A 20,003-nucleotide genomic window follows, 5' to 3' on the forward strand; every position below is an offset into this window, starting at 1 on the left:
TAGAAGCTGTCACACAGGTTTCAGGAAACTAGTCAATAAAGAATTATTTTTTCTTTACTTCCAAACAATAGCAGCATGGTCTCTAAATGCATTTGCACACTTGTTCTTTCTCTTACCAGCTGTTGCCCTTTTGGACCCCAACCAGCATACTGAAGCTTTGCATTGCTGACCTCAGGGGGATACAAATTCTGGGGATCCCTGCAAAAAGAGAAAAATAAGATTTCAGCTTCAGAAATGTCCTTATTTAAGCTGGTGCACACCTGCTTTGGAAATCCACCATGACCTCGTAAGGTTAGCTTTCAGCTGGAATAATCTATTATTTAGTGCCAGATTGCAGATTTTTTTACTGTAAAGTAAAGTAAGCACTATACCACTATCAAGCACTGGTAAGATCAGGTATTTAACTGATGATTTCTGTTTCTTATTAATATGAAGTTAAACACATTAGTTTCACTGCTGAGTTGCCTGAGCCTTTAGAATTAGTTGAGGGATGGCACACAAAGTAATTGTATTTATCAACACTGATGATGTTCACAAAGGATAAACAGTAATTATATTTTTGAATCATACTGCTGCAAGAAAAATAATTTCATCTCCTTCACCCCATGGCTTTTGTGCCTAATAATTTTCCTTTGCATATGACAGCAGAAAAGTTTAACATCTATATAACAACTGATATGCAGCCTGGCTTCCAAGGGAAAAGCTATTAATACCAAATATCTCATTTTTTAGAAAATAAAATCAAATGCTTTTCTTGTTCTTTCATCCATTACCTTCATCTTGTAGCAGAACATCGGTGAGACATAGCAAATGCAATATAGAAAAAGGCGGCTTTTTTGGTAAATGTCAGAGCAGCATAATGTCATTTTATCACAGCACAGACAGCATTGCCTTGACTGTATTTATACTCAGCACAAATAATTACATTACATATTCTGAAGTCACATTGCTACAACTCTGTGTATAGTAATATTCTACAAACAAGAACACTAATAAAGTCTGCATTCAGTATGCCTCCTTAGCAGATCTCAAACTGCTTTTAAAAGTAAGGGTATTATCGTCACTGGTCTACAGATGGGGATAACAAGGTAATTTGAGGCCAACATCATCCAAAACCAGAGAAAAGAGCCAAAGCCTACCTAGCCTGTAAGCAAAAGGCCCTCTCTTCTTGTACAGAGTTTATTTCTTCATTAGAGGCAATATTTTCCAGACCATATTTTCCAAACAGAACAAAACCGAATGCAATAATTAGACACTAACTGAATTCTCTTTATTGCCTGTTTTGTGACCTGGTGCTGTACCACAGTTGTGCTCCAGCTCTGCCCTTTCAGGCAAGATCTCCCTTGGCTGCTCATTTACTGCACTGGGGCTGTTGTAGCAAGTCCAAAGACAGCAGGAAAAGGACTGTTTAGAAATTGATATTGTGCAGTCTTTCCAATGTGAAAAAACTACCTTTTCCTGTGGACCTATGCTCAAAGGCCAGCTAGAATCAGGGCAGACCCTAGATGAGGACACCGATGGCCACTGTTTCCCCTTTCCATAATCCCCGCAGTTGGAACAGCAACTCCTGCTCTCCTGCTACAAGGTGTGTATCAGCGGTTATGAATCATAATACATAATGTCTGCAAGGCCCCTGGGAAGAGGTCCGTGGAGCTGATTAAACATTGAAGTCCTCAAGACGACAGGTTTGATGCAGACGGGATCCATTAAGAATGAGGAGGGGCAAGGGCGGTTTGTTGAAGCACTGACCCTTCAAGGCTAAGCGTACCGCAGGGTGCCCAGGTAGCTTTTGGCTCTATAGGGAAAGTGTCATCCGCAACTGCTGCCAGTGGAGTAAAATCATCTTTTCTTCCCATGGGTTTTAACCAGAAGGTGTCTTTGTGGGTAGCCTAAAGTCATTTTTGTAAGGTATCGAGAAGAGAACAAACAACTGTCATACTAAACTTCTGCTCATAGCAGCCACAAAATTCCCATTCCAGCAATAAAAATAGCCATACACCTTCTTCTGGATCTTTGCAAGCTTCTATGCATTAGCTACTTAAGTTTCAAGTCGGCTATTTCTGTTCAGACTAAATCTCTTTGGTTAGCTATCTTGATTATCTCAACAGAGAGCAAACTCTGAGTGCAGGAAGAAGAGAGAAAATGAGTGAATCAAATCAAAATGTCTTATGAGAGAAAAACACCCACTTTGTTATTTGTCAAATGAATTATCTAGTTCTTGGGGTTTTTTTACTCATGTGAGAAGAGGAGCAAGAGATTGTAAATAGAGGGGGAAATATCATCCCCAAATAAACAGATTATACAATTGTAAGAATTCAAACCTGTAATGTGTCAGATAAAACTGGTGGAGTTAAGGGACAGACACACCAATTACAGCCAATAATTCAGACCAGAGCCCAGACAAGTCCCGTCACTGCGTCATCTTTTAGAAGAGGAAAACTCTAATGCAAAGAGAAACGTTGCATAAACCAGCTTTGGTAGCTGATAAAGCTGAAGGAAAAGCCTTCCATTTGGCCCCAGCAAAGAGCTCTGCTGCAGACTAAAAAAGCAAAGTCATCTTCCCTTTCTCTGATATGGCTGAGGAAAAATAGAATTGCGTGTCCTGAGCTCCTTCTGAATTTGTTCAGAACGGCTAGGAAATTTCTTTTGTAGCAAAATCTTGTTTGCTCGCCTTGAAACCTTTTGATAAATATGCAGATAGAAAGGCTGGCTGATGGAATTGCATATTGTCACGAGGCACCTGATTTACAAACCTAGTTACCATAAACTGCCTCTATATTCAGCACGTAACAAACAGCATGCCCGTCCAGGCTGTGATGTAGACCACTGAAGGTATGGGGTAGCCAGGCATCCATCCTCATATTCTTTTCTACCTTGGGCTATGAAAGCAGTCTAAGGTCCTAGTTTCCCCCCACAAACAGTCCTGAGAGATGGACGTTTTCCTCTTGGTAGATTTTGGCTTGTTCCTCATCTCCTCTGAGGAGAATCCTCCTCCTTAGAGTAGCAACATTCATTCCCTCACCTGCAGGAAACTTCAGTGTCACATGCAAGGGGATTGAGAAGACATCCCTCCTTGCCAAGCCTGACCTAGCAGGCTTCAGAGAAACCATAGGAATGAACTGGAGATGGGCTGTATAGCAGCGGGCAGGGGAGACTGGGCTGTCAGCAAGCCTGAAGGTGGCACGAAAATGGAGTTCACTTACTTGTGAACCCTATAGCGAAAGACCAAATTCCCACAGGCTGTGTTGTGTGCATGGTCTGGAGTGGAATACGTGGACACCCCTTCCTTGGAAGCCCCAAGCAACCCCATTATAAACCCATTTTATCACCTATAGAGGGAGGAGGAGGAATTGTATACACATCATCTCCAGGTGGGATGGCCACAGTCCTCTCCAGGAAAGGTCTTTGTGATCCTCAAACTGAAAAACCTGTTTAGAGAGCAGCAATCAAACACATTTCACATTATCTCATACTATTCTGGACCTTCAGTTCTCCTTGGTAAAAAATGCTTTAAGGGAGTCAGACCAAATACGCACCAATATCCCCAAAGTACTTGTTCATTTTCCAAGAGTAGCATAAACGGGATCTCATGCTGGTCAACTGCTTCTGGGAGGTATGTGATTGCTGATAAGGTATAGTCCTCCATAGCTACATCTTTGCTTCTCCTCCAAAACATCCTGCTTAAAATTCAGTATTTTTTTTTTTTGTTGAATCAATCAATATTATGTGTCATCTCAGCCTCTTCAAAGAGCCAGTGCTCCTCACAGACCCTCATAATTAGGCCTTGGCTGGATCTGAGCCTTCCCCTTGTGAGCTCATTTGTGCAGGATGCTGGCTTGGAAATGGGCTATTCTGAAGGCAGCCTGTATATCTCCTGGTATTGGTTTGCATGAAAAAAACTAGCTTCACCGTTTTCACTATTTTCACAGTTTTCACCTTCCAGAAAAGAACTTAAATCTTCATTTCCAACCAAAGAAATGGCAAGGCCTTATTAAAGAGTCGCTGTTATTTCTTTCATCTTTTAAAATGATCGGTTTCAAAGCCTGGGAAAGAAGGGAATAATAACGTTGTTTTAGGCCAGACAGAAGATGGAGCCGGTGCTGTATAAACTCTTCCATGTTAACACGACATTGTCTGGAGCTGAGGTTGTTAAATTGCTCCAGACACGGGCATCTTTTCAGCGTAATGTTCACAAAATATTATGGAAGTAGTAAATTGTGAAATTTGCTCATTTAGGTGAAGATTTCTGCCAAAAAGTCTCCCCTCAAAATTGCCAAATAAGGAAAATTCTTGAGCGCAATTAGCGTGCTGTCTGCCAAAACATTTTGCTTGTAATTTAGCTCAGAAGAGACATGTAGAATAAAACAAACTAATAAATCGTATCAGGTTGCGTAATTTCCACCTTAAAAAATACTGTGATTAATGAGGAACTACTTTTTGAAGTGACTGTGGTGTTTTTGCTGAATTTTTTGCATCTATGTGTTCCCTTTTCTGACATTTTATCCTATTCTAAAGAAAACCAGTTTCCCGCAGAGAATTCATGGCACCGCGTCTCCCCCTGAGCACAAACATGACAAACTGTTCTATATTAAGTTCTTCAAAAGCAACTTAAAAAAACAATAGAAATTTTCCACTGTAATTGAGAGGCTCGTTTTACTTCAAGGATAGTTCAAGAAGAATATTTTGCAGTGCTGGAATGAAAAAGTCTGAAACTGAAAAAAGCAGTCAAAGTCTGGGGTATAGGCTGTTCTTCTAGGGTCTTTTATAACAACTTTTAATTTTAAATCCAGAACAACAGTATTTGTATGGAAATTTTTTGCACATGCTGCCAATATGTGTAAAAATGCAACACTTTGCACCAAAGGCTGCTCTGACGTATCTAGCCTCTAAATAAGTAACCCAAACTATGTATACGAGCTGGAGTGAGTTCTTCAGAAAAACTTAGAACCCCCTTGCTTAACTATGCCATAATTTGGGAAAATATAGAAAGTATATTAAGATTTCAGTAGTATAAGCAAAGAGTTTGAAGAAATAAAGACAGTTAAAAAAAAGCACGGGGAAGGCAGAAATATCCCCTCTTGTTATTTGCATCAAGCCAGCCCTGGATATTTTGAAAGACAACAGCCCTAAGCATATCAGCTCGCAGTACTTTAAGCCTTTTTTTGTGGTTAACTATAAAACCTATCTATCTATCTAAACTATCTGTCTCAGCACCAGAACTTGGTGTCTTCACGTCTACTTCTAATAGCATAAAATCAGACAGCAGCTTAGACAGATTTCTTCTTCCTTAGAAAGAAGGGAGGAAAAAAGATAAACCACCATGGAGAGAAGAAATCTGGAAGGGTTATAAGGAACTGGAAAATTCATAACATTTAAGACGTTTTGATGCACGATGAGAAAAAAAGTGCACTTGAGAAAATTTGCAAAAAGAAATAAAAGCGTGTAAAACATGTTTTCATAAATGTACGAAGAACCATAGATGAGGACTTGGAGAAAGAGGGGAAGATTTCCAAAAAGAAGGAATGCCGTTTCTTGAGAACATTCTTAAACAATTAAATGACTTGTTTACTTCAGTATTCACCAAGGAGAAGAGGAGACAGGTGCCATTATCTGCTGCTTCCCAGTAGATACACAGCCCTGCAGAGACTCGCAGTGAGAATAAAATATAATACAAATGGGAATCAAAGACTTGCCAGAACAGATAATCAAGAAATCAGACTGTCAGAAGATGCAGCTGAAAGAATCCTCCTGGAATTCTAATAAAAGTGCTTAAATAGATGGAGAAGGCTCTTCCATTCATCTACGCTCATCCACTATTAAATATTTAATGCACATACACACACACACACATATATTTTCCTTACAGCACTTTTCAGTGAACAAAAGTAGGAGGAGGTAATGAAAGCAATTTGAATTTATTAATTTCAACTACAGATACACATCAGATCATTCAGCTCTTCTTAAAAACAACTGAGCTCACCACCCATTTTGTCCAAGATGAATGAATTCTATGGATTTAGAGCATAAAAGGCAAAAAGCAAAGGAATCTGAAACATTTGTCCCTAATTTGTTAATCCAGCCAGATTCAAGACACCAGTATGAGCTCAGAGGACTTTTTGGTTATAGTGTGCTGGTGTCTGTAAAGCATCTATCAATGTAGCATCTGCTACCGGTCCTGCAAAATCTTGCATTATACTAATACCCCTTTAAAATCAATCCCTTGTCAGAAAAGGAGCCACCAACTTCCATTGGGAATTACGTAAAATGATGGCACAGACTTGCCTCTCTGGTGAAGGTCTACAAAAACTGATTTAAAAATGCATCGGGGACTGGTAGGCGGCTAGGGGTCACAGCAATGCAGGACTGCAAGCTGTTGATCAAAATCTCTAGGTTTTCCTGAGTAAGCAAACAGTGGAAATTGTCCTTACATATCGGTAGGGTTATTTTTAAAATACGACATTATCATGTTTCTCATGTGACCCCTCTAAATGACAGATGACACAGTGATTTTTTTACTGCATTTTTTTTCAAGGACTTTTGTTCCTGGAGTCATATTTTGTCCCCTAAAGAGACAAAGAGAGGTGATAGAATTCAGGTGATAAACAAAACCACTTAAAAGTAATTTTCTCTTACTCGTGTAATTTTCACTTACTCTACGGACGTTTCTCAGCCAGCTCTGATCTCAGAAACATGAGGTAAGGCACTGGATTTATCAGGATTTCAAGTCTGTTTATATGCAACAGAGGTGTGGAAACAAGAAAATCCAAATATTTGAACGCTATCAAGAAGGCTAGTCAGAATTACAGCTATCCACAGATCAGCTATCCAAAATACAGGCACAAAAATACAGGTTGAAGAGAAACAACCTAGTAAGCACTGAGGTGCTTGAGAACGAACTGGGGAGATCTCAACAATAACGAGCCCAGGATGAAAGTACGTGGTCCTTCAGAGAGCCTCTGCCAGTCTCCAGGAAAGGACGTTTGTGATGAAACCTTGACGTTTTCCATCCAGCTGACCTTGTCTGACTTCCAAACCCTAATAAAAATATAGCACCATGATGTGATGCCTGCAGAGAGCAATAAGGGGTTATTAGTACATCAAATGAGATGCAGCTGCGATCTCCTCACTGCCGGAGCCAGCAGAAGGGCCTCGTTACAATATGACTTCACTGGGCGCCAGCTCACACTTTTAATTGGGGCAAGAGATTGACTCTTTGGCTTGTGCTCTAAACTAATCTAACAGTTTGTGTTACTGGGTTTCAGACAAAACCAGAATGACTCAGAATTCTCCGTATCTTTTTGAAAAATAAGAGTAAGAAATAAGAGCAAATCTTATTTCTTCTCAAGTCAACAGGATAAGGAGATCTCAGAAGTTTGTGCCGACGTTCTCGGGAATACTGAAACACAATACTCTTCTAAACAGTGTCTACCCACACAGATCATGTCATCAGTTAAAATAAACATGGCATACACTCAGTAGAGCCATTATTTCCATTTCTTATCAACAGTTATATGATGACTTTTAAGCAATACCACAATTAGCCTAATTTCACATACACTTTAAAAGTGGGTTGTAAAATACTCTCCTTATTTAAAGGAATAAAATACTACTTTAGCCCCACAGTTCTGCCCCGTAATAGAGATGCATAAACCCCAAGTATCCACGCAAAAGCAAATGCTCACATTTGAAACAGGGTATAACTTCTGCCTTCACAACTCTGCATATGGAAGGTCCTTTCATTCCTCCATCTCCTTCTCACGTGTGACATGGGAAATAAATCTTTTCCATTCCTGTCTTACCTGCTCAAATTTGTAGCGGAGCATTCAGTAAATGGAGGGTTAGGGTATGGGGTGAAGAGACACCAGGGCTGGTGTGACACAGTCTGTGCTATCAGCCTGGGATTATTCCACCTTTGCCATAAAGAGCCAATAAAGGTTATTGTATCAAGGAAAGCCCTGGCTGTAGTATCCTTTTTCCACCCAAAGGCACTTTCCTGCATTTCCTAAATTTCCCCGTTCCCTTCTTTTCCATATGTTCTGAGCTCCCAAAGGGAGCAAGATCCCTATTTTGGGATAACAAGAGATTGTCAGCCTATTAAATTTGGTTAGTGCCTACCTGTGAAGTGGTCACAGAACCAGGTAGCAAGGAAGAAAGGAAGCCCCGGGACACTGCTGAGGCACACAAGTGCTATGGCACAGACCGCTATATATTCCTCAGTCACTGGTCACAGGTCCCTATCTAGCCCTCACTGTATAACCTGACCCCATGCCCCATTAAATCCCACGACAGTGAGGAAATGCCCATAATCTTGCAGGTTTGGGTCCTCAAAATTGGCTTTTTTCAGGTGCTTATGAAAAAATGAGCCTGTGTTTTATAACATGCAGCACACATTCTTCATGCTGCGTAACCAAACAAAAACGCACTAAGTGTTTAAGTAAACTGAAAGAGTTTATCACCCAACCACACACAGCAACAAATAACCAAGGTCCAGGCTGCAGGGTGTCTCCGCAGCCCGACAGCAGCGGAGCAAAAGTGGTGCCCTGGGGAAATGAATGTTTCTTACTCCCGTTTTAGTGAAAAAAAACCCAGAACCTTGAACATTAGGACAAAAATACAAACAAAAAATCCCAATCCCCACTATGAAAATCCACCTAGAGAACATGGTTAGTTCTGGGAAGGTGATGCATGGAAACAGCAATTGCACGGGCTGTAGATAGCTGCCTATGTGGTGCTATGCACCATCATTTTATACATTTTCTTTTATCCGCCTTTATTCCTCTTTCTGTCAAAACTCTATGGACTAACTCAACCTCGCTGAGTATGAACAAGGCGGAAAACCCATGTCAACGTGCCAAGTCCTGGCTGTGGTCAGTGTTGGGATGTGCACGTACCCTGCGGCAGTGTCTATGGTTTGGGGGGTGCCCACAGCCTGGGGACTGGAGGAGGTTCATTCACATTGAGACACGCAAACATTTCCAAATCCAGATAAGCTTCTCACCAGCCAAGAACATTTTATTCAAGAACAGAATTTAATAGGAGCTCTGCCTCAACTCCAGGGGGGCTGTGTCAGACAAAGACTACGGGAGATCTTGCTTCAAACCTTTCTTCCTTCCATTTTTTTTTCCTGGTGAGCCATAAGCTATCGACCTTTTCTGTTGCACAAGGAGGTTCGTTCCTGGGCTTTTCTCTGCTGAACTGCCAACATCTGTATCTAACTATTAATTACCCAAGATCTTTTTTTTTCAGTCTCAGCAGTCATTACTCTAATTCTTGGTATCAAATCCTCCCATCAGGGGACTATTCGTTATTATTATCGCTATACTTGGTTTCTAAGGTGTCCACCCACATCACAACTGACTCTGGAAGAGAGAAGCATATGGTAAGAATGGCTTTGCCTACACAGGAAAGGAACATTTCACATTCAAAATGCTATGTGGTGACCAATACGGGCAAGCAAATGGCAAATTCCCCGGGGAAATGATATGGTGTTGAGCTGCTGAAGCGGATTTCCTCCCACCGGCGCAGCCAAGGGTCCTGCCTGAGCTGCCTTCTGAGGCTGAGCTGCTTTCAACCTGCCACTGCTTGGAAGTGAGTGATGCTCAAATAACAGCTTTGCTGAATAAAATGCTGGCTCTTTCTTTTCAAAGAGGTACAAAATGTATTCACAAGCAATAAGCCGGTACGTAATTTAACCACTGTTCCAGTGATTTACACAGTGTTTAATTCCGTTGATTATAAAAAGCAAGAGGCCCAGCAGCTCCATCAGGGCTTGAGCCAAATGCCAGTAAAATCAACTGAAAGATTCCTATCCCCTTCAGAGGATTTAAGGTCAGGCTCCACAATCAAGCTATCAAGTTTAACTATTCCAAGGGCCAGTCTTCTGTTGTCAAAATACAACTGGAAAGGATATCGCGTCATGAGGATGTTGTTATTTATAGTCTGGCATAAAAGCCACCATGGTATGCAGCAGAGCTGCCTTAATTAACTATGTAAACTATTTCAAAAACTATGGAATGATAATTGATAAAGAGGGAGGAGAGAGAAGTGGCAATAGCAGATTCTTCATGAAATGCAGAATACATTTATCTACTTATTTATCAAATTTCACGTTGTTATTTGCTTTTACGTGCCTTTTTATAAGGGTTTATTTCAACCTCCACGTATCATTGTTGGGGGAAAATATTCAGCTCCTCTAAGTCAAATTTAATTAGCTGAAAACAGATTCTATTAATTACAGTACTTTTTCCTCCTAAAATAAAATGTGGGCTCTAGTACAAGTTTATAAATGTCGAAGAGTGAAATTGTGCAGCACTCTCTACAGCAATTATCACATATCACCTCTGTCGAGTAAGCAAGGTTTCTCTCCTTGCTTTGCTGATGGGGACACTGAGGCATGGGAATTTTCTTCAGTGCTACAGAGAAGGGGCATAACAGGCCAGAGCAAAATGAAATAGAACAGCCTTGGTCAAATGGACAGATGTCTGCAGCGGAGCCGGTTCCCTCAAGTTTTTTTAACCATGATTTTAAATAATGGAACACACTTACTTTTTATTGTGAACATGGAAACGAGAGCATGTACAAGGAAAACCTTGTTGTCTTTCAAAATATTATACAATAGGGTACGTACGAATCAGATTATGTTTTCTTTAATTAACTTTAACCTCTTTTCTGCCAGTAGCTTGTACAAAAGGAGGAGACAGGAATATTAGTGAGAGCTCTGCAGAGATATCTACAGACATCACTTTGAAAATTTACTCACAGTGAAGCACAGGCTCAGCTCCTCCTTCTGCTATCAGTTCTGTGGACCCCCAACGCATACTTTGCAGTCACTCCCCCCATGGGACTTCTCTTGGAGTTCCTGGGAGTTCATTGTTGGGGGATGCGTATGGTATTTTACAAACGCTTGGCAGTGTAGGTTGGAAGAGCTGAACTCAGCTCCGTGATCGTTCCTGTGATCTACCTACCGCGTTCCTCTGACTACAATACATAAATTTGGGAAGAAGTATGGATTCTGCATGGGAGTAACTGTGTGCAATTCCCTCCTTCCCATACACAAAATCAATGAGGAGTGGGAATAACTGCTGATTTTCTCACTGATCCCTATAAGCCTGTTATAGGGCTCCTGTTGACATGCCCCAGCTGTCAACATGTTGACATGACCTGTTGAAGCTCCTGTTGACATGCCCCAGCTGGATGCGCTAACACCATGCCGCGAGCTCATCCGAGGGGGTCAGCACTAATGCTGGCACTTAGCTGTGCTCAGAGGGAAAGGGTTCATGCAGAGCTGGATGAGCACTAGGAGGTCTGAGGAAACGCACGTTTTATGCTGGGCTTTATTTTGGGGAATGCAAACACAACACAGAACTGTAAAAAAAGTGTAACATCCCTGCTGGCCGCAGCAAAAAGTTAAAGATAGAGGTACCCCCGTGGATATCAATCCAAAATTAGCTCTTGCTTAGGACCCACAGTGCCAGATCAAACCAGTGGTCCAGCAGCACACACTGGTGTGAAAGGACTTGAACACCGGTGAGGGAAATCCCGCAACAAGGTTAGGGAAACACTCCGGTCAGTCTGGGCCTGACCAGGAAAACCCTGAACAAACTAAGCTTTTTCCTTTATTTCAGTGAAGGATGTGAATGACTAGGATCATCTATATTGGACTCAGTAGGAGCAACGTTATTAAAACCCACAAAAGAATAAAACAATTTTCGGTGTCTGGATTTCGTAAGTAGGTTGCTGCCTACATCATATTGCTAAATTTTTATTTTCCAAAGTTAGGAAAAATAATATTAGCAAATAACTGCACATGGTATTTGCGTTCCACTTTTTCCCAGCACCTTGCACGAGAGCTCCCTGTTCCACATCTAGACCTGCAGATGCTATCGCAGTACCTATAAATTAAAACTAGCTGGCCAGTACAATGCAGCAAGTGCAACTGTGGGGTTATGAGAGGAGCTTTGCAAAAATATTTATAATGCAGACAGCTGTAAGCAGCTATCGGCAGATATATCTGAAAAAGAGGAAACCAGATGGGACGGGACGGAGATGTTCTTACCAGGGACCATGAGCAGCAAGCACAAGGGCTTGTTCCACTAGATGGCACCCAGCACCAGCATCTCATTTTTGGGTGAACAGCAGGAGAAAAATGGGTGACGGAAAGCTGAACTGAACACAACCTCCCCACACACCTCAGCCCAGGAAAATGAGAACTGCAGATCTTAGCCGGCTTCCCCTGTGAAAACTGTAAGCCACGGGCCATTGAAAACAGAAGGCAAATGTGGCAAATAAACGGTAGGGGTTTCTACCCTTAGTTTACCAAGAGGCCGTGAGAAGGCTGAAATAACAAAAAAAAGGAGAAATTAAATCTGTGCAGGGTCCCTGCAGGGATATTTATTCTTTCTTCTGCCTTGGGCTTATTTTCATTTTTAAATAACATCCTTTGACTCTCTGTCATTAGCATATATTAGTTGTCCTATAGAGAGTCAAATTGTGCTACTCCCCCTTACCCGGGGAGTTTAGTTCCACTAGAGCTCTCATGGAAAAATGTTGCAGTCCTGCACCCTGTATAAAATGCCATTTGTTAGCTTATGTGCTAAGGATGTGCCCAAATTGGCTTATCAAATTTACGGAGAGCTTGGAATGAAATCTGGAAAATGCTGGTACTTTTGACTTCAGACACAGCCTGAATCTGGAGAGTCTGCAGAACACAGCAAAAATAATTAGAAATTTCCCTTTAAAAAGCAATTTATGCCGGCAGATTGATGTCACATTATTTAAAAAAGTGATGCCACAGATTAGATTAACTGGCTTCCTTATTAATTAGCCTCAGCAGGGGTGTAGCAAGGGCGTGAGTGGGTACCAAGCCTGAACTGTCTGTCCTTCCTGATGAGGCAGGTCGTAGCGGAGGATGAGGAAGAGGGTAGAGAGGGCGGTGTCACAGCCGGTCTCCAGGAGTGAGTGTCTATGAGCAGGAGGGATATTGGGGAGGGGAGTGAGTTCGTTCACCAGCAGCCACTGCTGCGGCTGCTGAGTTGGAGGTATGCCCAGGCACCACTGGCACACGCCGATGGGATGTAGAGCTGGTGTCTACTCGCAAAAGAGGATTAATGCATGAAAACAGTTTGTAGAAATGGCAAATGGGTTGTTGGTCAAAGGCTTTTGTCACTTGTGTTATCATCAAGTGGAGGGCAAGGATGCTGCCTGTGGGTTGCCAATTTTGTCATCACCAAAGGACCTGGAACATCAAACTGAACTGAAACTTGTGCTGCGTCAGTGCATTGGTCCTGCCCTCAACAATCTTCAACCACACACATCCGTTAGAGCAGTATTCCGGTGTTAAATATGGAACACGAGATGAAGAGATTTTTACCCCTTCATCTAACAGAGGCTCTACTTTCAGTGGATGTATTTCATCACCTGTTACACCTGCTACACCTGGCCTCTCCTTTCACGTACCACCCTAAAATATACGCAGAACTCCAACGAACAATAAATGTCCATGTTCCGGGGAAATGGTAATGTGCCACTCTTTCCACCACTCCCATGCACTATGATCACCTGAAAGATCCATACAATTGTTACTGTACAACATGGTTTGCAAGGTCAATGCAGTTGTTACTGTACGATATGGTTTGCAATGCCTGTATAGGTATCTGCAGCCTAAACCGCGTTGCAAACCATGCCTGTACCAACACGAAATGCAGCCATCCTTCCAGCCCTCCTCCTGCCAATGGTTCCCTGATCCAGCGCTATACCGTGTTGCGGGGACATCGATGCTTGACACACTCGCACACCTCTTGGCACACTCTCACTTTCCATATCATCCCTTTGTACTGGATACTCCTCCTCTGAAACCAACCCTCCACAACTGCTCAACTGAACACGGGGAGCAAGGTGAAACACAGCTGAGTGCGCAATATAGTTGAAACTGGGGGAAACAAGCTGATTTTCACGGACAAAGAAAGATCATGGGGTAGCGGAAACCTGCCCGGACTCCTGTGTTTTTAATTTTTAGCATTTCTGATGCACACTATGCATGATACTTCTATTTTTCCACCTTTTTTTTGTGCGTCTGGAATAGAACTGTGCTGTCAGTCAAATGCTTTTGCTCTTAGCCAGGTTTACTGCAGAAACAAAGCTTATGTGCTCATGCTGGGTGTTCATCCTGTTGTTCAACACCTTTTCAGCCCAGAAGCTAATTTCAGACATATTGCCAGAAAGACAGAGTTTTCAAAAATTAAATAAGTCCAGTAATTTCCTGCGGGGGTAGGGGGAGAAAGCAAAATAAAAAAATAGCTAAGTGAAAACAAAGATCACATGGAGGCAGGGAAGGAAGGAGACCGAAGAAGTCTGGAATGTGTCACACTGGGGCACCAGAGTTTTGACATGGATGATGGTGACAAATGTCCTAATTCCCATGTTCCAACTGTACATGGAAGCAACCTCCAGCTCATGATTTTTTGTGGTGAGTCAATCACAAGATACAAGCTGTAGGGAAGCAGGCTTCACAAGCTCCAGGGCTCACGGATTTTAAAACATGTGTGTCTCTAGTACAGATTTTTTTTTGTACAAAGAATTGTTTCTAGGTAGAAGCCAAAGCAAGTTATTTCGTTGAGTTTTTTTTGTTTAGTGGTTTTGTTTTGTTTTGTTTTTACTTGTGTGCACAAGGGTGCTGAGACAAATCCTTGAGGAACACCTGAATGTAACTAGTATTTTTAGAGGGGGGAAACTCTGAGAGATGTGTTTATATCTTGCCATTGAGTCTGTACTTCTCTATTGTTAGAACTGAGCCACCGAGGTTACCGTACCAAAGAAGCTGGACTGGGAAGAGGGCGCAGCCTTTGAAAATTTAGGTGTTGCAATGTTTGACTTTGAGGACTTTTGCCCTTAAAATATCCTTCCTGCGTAGACAGTGAGGTTCTCTGAGGACTGCCCAGTGGGCAGGCTGCTGGTCCACCACACACAGCCGTAGTGGGAGCAGTCTACGAAAAGCAGTAGGAAACAGCGAGCACACAGGCATGGCCAGGATCCTGCCTTCTCTCAGGGGTAGGCATTTGGCCCAGGGGTGCAGAAATCCACAGGACTTTAGGACCTGCTCCAGTGTTTTCCTAAGTCAGAGCAGCAGTAATGCATTTAATATGGTGGGATGGGTGGGAGAGAGTGGATACAAACTGAAAAGAGAGGTTCAGACTGGATGTAAGGAGAAACTTTCTCCCCGCCAGGAGGACAGTCAGGCAACAAGACAGGTTGCCCATCGAGGCTCTGCAGTCGCCATCCCTGCAAGTTTTCAAACCCCAATGGGATAAAGCTCAGAGCAACCTGGTTTGAGTTGGAGGTTGGACCTTGCAAGATCCTTTCCAACCTGACTTATCCAGTGATCCTGTGATCACCCTGTGTATAAACCACACAGATTTTTTTAAAACTTTGCAGGTTTTGCCAGCTATTGCAAGCATCCAAAGCATCTACTACCTGTTTTGCCATAATGTATAGAAATTACAACCTAGTGAAGAAGCATAACGCAAACTGAAATTACATGGTTTATAACCAGCGTCACGTGCAATGGTCTACAGAAATGGCAGAGCACAACTATATTGTTCCCTTTCACCATTCTCGCACAGCTATTACCAATACGATACTTAAAACACACAGCCCGGCATCAGCTTCCTGGCTTTTACCTCAGTATTTATTGACAACGACTTGAGGAATTTTGCTGTGCAATGCATGCATTTCCATTGGTGCTATGGAAATGCCCCTCTGAAACACCGTGTATCATCATATGCCTGCATGTGTCGTGTTGGTGTGGTGGTGTCCCATTCCTGACCGGTTGGGCCAGTCCTGAAAGTATATTAAAAAGAAGGTATCTTTTAAGGGAAAAGCAGGTAGAAACTATGGGCTAAACTCTAGAGAAACAAGACAGGCGAGGTGAGCTGTAGTGTGCTGGAGTTGGAGCTGCAGGTTACCTGCAGCATCAGAAAGACAAAGCTGAGAACGGTATTTAAAAAACCGCGACTAATCAAAGCTAAAGGATCCTCTCAAGGTAATCGGTGCCTACGTTAAACACCGAGCCTACTTCAGGACTTTCAGGGGATGGGGGGAGCTAAATGAAGAGGCATTGTGTGATGGGAGTTTATTACTTATAATGATACATAATCTTTCGGGCCATGCGCTTCAGGTAAAGCAACACGCTTTCATTAAGTTTAGAAATGCTGTGTAAAGCCAATGCGGCATTCTTGTTGTCTGCACTTACCTCACACTCGGAAAAGATAAACTATAAACCCAAAGGCCTGTAGCTTCAGTATAATTGTGAGTGCATGTAAGTAAGCAGCATCGGGATCCTGGGAACAGGCTTCTGGTCTGTCTGCCTTCAGACGGGATGCTAGAGAGAGCGCTTCTGTCAAGGGAATCTGCCGAGAGATCCAAAACTGAAGGGCGACACCTCATTTCTGACCACATTTAAGGGACTAAACACACCTGGATAGATCCTCTGACAGTCCTCCGGTGAGCGGCCAACCACGGCTCTCAGCCAGACACCAACACATACATATTCTAGCCAAAAACTTGAAAACTGGAATACGAAATTCATGTAGTCTGACTCTTCAGGGAAGCTGAGTACTTCTGTTTCCAGACTATGTCATCTTTTGTACAACACACAGCTCAGCGGATGCTGCAGCTGAAGCCATTTGTCACAATACATGTTATTTTGCAGAATTCTTAATGGTTGAGTTTTAAAATTAAGACATTGAAAAATTGCTTACCCATGAGGTATTTTGCTGAGGACATAATACGCCGTATATGAATGCTGATACACCTGCAAAATGAAATTAAGAAAAACAAACAAAAAAAGAGATTAGTAATTGTCACCTGTGTTACTAGGGTTCTTTTTCTGCAAAAACAATCTAGCATTTATGGTTAGGGAGCACTTATAAACACTTCAAAATCCGTAGTAGAAAAGAACAATACATTAATTCACCTAATGCTGTTGTGTGTTCTTTTCATCTTGCACTTTATTACAGTGTTTGGCAAATCGTATACATCCAGATGCTCTGTGTCGTTGCCATGACTACCAGGTCTTTGATTAAACTGGGGGCACATGGTCTCTGCAAGGGCTAAATATAGAACAATCATTAATGAGGACACCTTGGTCAGCTGGAGACATTCTCCATCATTATAACTAGACACAACAGGGACAGAATGAATATTTTTTTGCTTTATTCCCGCATAAATAAAACAGGGAGTGATACTGGCTGATCTCAGAGCGGGTTCTAATACCCGTGTCAGCCAGCAAATGAAAACTTATTGACTCAGGGCGTAAAGCTGACCTCACATTTGTTTGACCTGCTACGTTGCACCTTCATATCAATTTGCACTCTTTGGGCCTTGGGGAGGAGCTCGTCAGTTTGCATGGCTGGTCAGCTCAGAAGGGAGAGTTTATCACTTATTTTCTAAGTAGTAAATAATAACACCGGAGTCAAGGTCAGCGATTTAAGAGTTGGCAGACTGATTTTCCACTAGTAACCACGCAATCCTTAACAGGGCTCTGTGGTTGCCCAAGGTGAGCAACGCTGAACAGCATAAGAGTCAGGGCACTAGTGTGAAAAGGTCTAAATATGAATGACTTTACACACCTTTAGACAGGCACTCACTCTTGCAATTCTGTCCTGTTACTAAATGCTACTAAATAAATAAATAAATACGTCTCCTAGCAGTCATTTCATTTGACTTTTACTTAAATCTTTAAGCCACTCGCTCTCCAGTAACTCTCATAAAACATCCTGTCCAGAGGACAAAGGAGGAATTTCTTGAATACCTGCTTCACCAATCAAGTTTGTCTGATCAAAATTATTTTTCCTAGATACCTCTGGTTTTGCACATTTATTTTTTTTTATTTATTCCAAGAAACCATGAGATGTCCTGGGTGGTGCTGCCAGCCTCAGCAGTGGCCATCCCAAGCACACCACTAGCTTCACAGACAAGTAAGCATGACTTACTACCCATCACCCTCGAGGGCAAGCCTGCATAGTGGCATCTATAACAAGCTTACATCTTAGAATCATAGAATGTGTTGGGTTGGAAGGGACCTTTAAAGGCCATCTAGTCCAACCCCCTGCAGTGAGCAGGGACATCTTTAACTAGATCAGGTTGCTCAGAGCCTCATCAAGCCTGGTCTTGAATGTCTCCAGGGATGGGGCCTCCACCACCTCTCTGGGCAACCTGGGCCAGTGTTTCACCAACAGCCCTCTTGGGAGGGCTCAGTAGAGAGGCAGATAAACACAAGGCTCATCATCCTGTAGATATTAAAACAACCTTCTCTGCTACAATTTGAATTTAAAACACTAAATTCTTACACCACTGCATGAACCCCCTGAAAAAAAGTTACCACCAGAGTATAGAGCTGAAAGCACTGGATTTCTACCCATGAAATGAAGAGACTGACGCCAGATTAATGCGATTCCCTTTCTTACCCTGTGCAATTCACTCCCTTCATTACAAGGACATCATCAGGTTACATCCCAAAAATCATATCTCCTTTTAGGCATTCATATGCATAAAGACTCCTCCAGCAAGGTGAGTCTCTGGTGTATTGATATCAGGGAAGGTCTAGAAGCACAAATTAATTCACTGCAAAATAGCATTTATTTTAGTATAGGTGTCCTTTTCAGATCCTGTTTCAGATGATGTCAAATAAAGTACCATTATCTCATCCACACCCAATCATACCAAAGAGCTCTTGAATCTTACAACGTTGATATTGGAGACCTGGCTGATGCACGTGGCCTTAGATTTTATTCCAGCATTGGTGAAGTTTTAAAACTGCTAAAATTCCTTAAAGAAAATGCACTGGAAGACTAAATTTGTCTACAGAGCTGAACAACCTGGTAATACATTGTCATTAAACACTGAGCAACTTTTGTCTTCCAATATCCTGGCAGTAGGATGTGGAAAATGATGTAGACGTATAAAATGGGAGCTGAGGCAAGGACTGGTGTTCAAGGTAACAAGCCATGCTGTGTTGCAAGATGTGAGAGGGAGAGGCAGAAGCCAGCGCCCAAAGTGAACAGAGGCAATCAGGGGAAAATAAAGAAACGTAGCAGGCTGGAGGGAAAAGAAGCAGCCAGGGAAACTTTGAGCAGGACATCTGCTGATGTTCCTGCTGGTGGTACAGACTGCCCGCAGCCATGCTAGAGAGTTTAGAGCTGTCTTAGAGCCATTAATGGAGACCAAGGTAAAAGATTTTCTTTGCCGAAACAGTTTAGGAGTGGGGAAAACAAAAATTCCAGGAGTCTCAAAGTACTCCTTTATTTTTCTGAACATTAGTTGTCCTCTCGGGTCTTTGGCCAGACTGAAATATCTCACATTTGCTGTGCCTGTAGCATGTAGTTCTCAAAGGCTTGTCGCTGGCAGAGTTCGTTCACAGGAGCAATCCTTTCTCAAATAAATCCTTAAAATCAGTAGGTTAGCTTATGTAAATAGCAACTATTTGAGCAAAGATTTCAGGATCAGACATTTATTATTATTTTTGTTCTTAAGGACAAGAGTGCATGCAGGTCAAAAGTCCTCCTCATCCCTACTATTTCAAACATGTTTGGAAAACACACTGCGAGCAACTCTCCTAAGCACGCAGGAATCAAGACAAACATCACTTAATGTCTTTCTGGGAAATGAAATGGCTGCTTTCCTCTTAAATATGCAAACTAAATGAAATCATTTTACCTTTTTGAGAGGATGACTATATCTGCTTAATATCTCAACTAAAATTTCTGCTGAGGTCAAGCAGAATCAGGCTATTCACTTACCAGAAGGAAAGCCTGACACCAGGGAAAAGCGTAGGCGAGAGATGAACATTCTTCTGGAATCCAAAGCTAAGCCTCAGAGACTGGACGGTGCTTAAAAGTTCGTATTCGTTTCATTTAAAATCTCTGTTTCTGAGCTGTAGCCAACAAAAATAGCAGTATTTTTGTGTTCCCCTTATCTATCCAAGGGGTGTGGTAGAAGACCTAGCACTG

At 42.2% G+C, this 20,003-nt stretch overlaps 1 protein-coding gene across 1 annotated transcript in view; it reads right to left on the reverse strand.

Moving 5' to 3' along the window:
• DPP6 (dipeptidyl peptidase like 6) overlaps positions 1–20,003 on the reverse strand; it is a 421,502-nt gene that overhangs the window by 107,394 nt on the left and 294,105 nt on the right. The window contains exons 6-7 of the mRNA XM_054193068.1: positions 16,755–16,807; positions 117–198 (exon numbers count right to left, since the gene is read on the reverse strand). Of these exons, the coding sequence (XP_054049043.1) occupies positions 117–198; positions 16,755–16,807 (135 nt within the window). The remainder of the gene's footprint in view (positions 1–116; positions 199–16,754; positions 16,808–20,003) is intronic.

The sequence above is a fragment of the Rissa tridactyla genome, chromosome 2 (genome assembly GCF_028500815.1).
Source record: "Rissa tridactyla isolate bRisTri1 chromosome 2, bRisTri1.patW.cur.20221130, whole genome shotgun sequence".
NCBI classification, from domain to species: Eukaryota; Metazoa; Chordata; class Aves; order Charadriiformes; family Laridae; genus Rissa; species Rissa tridactyla.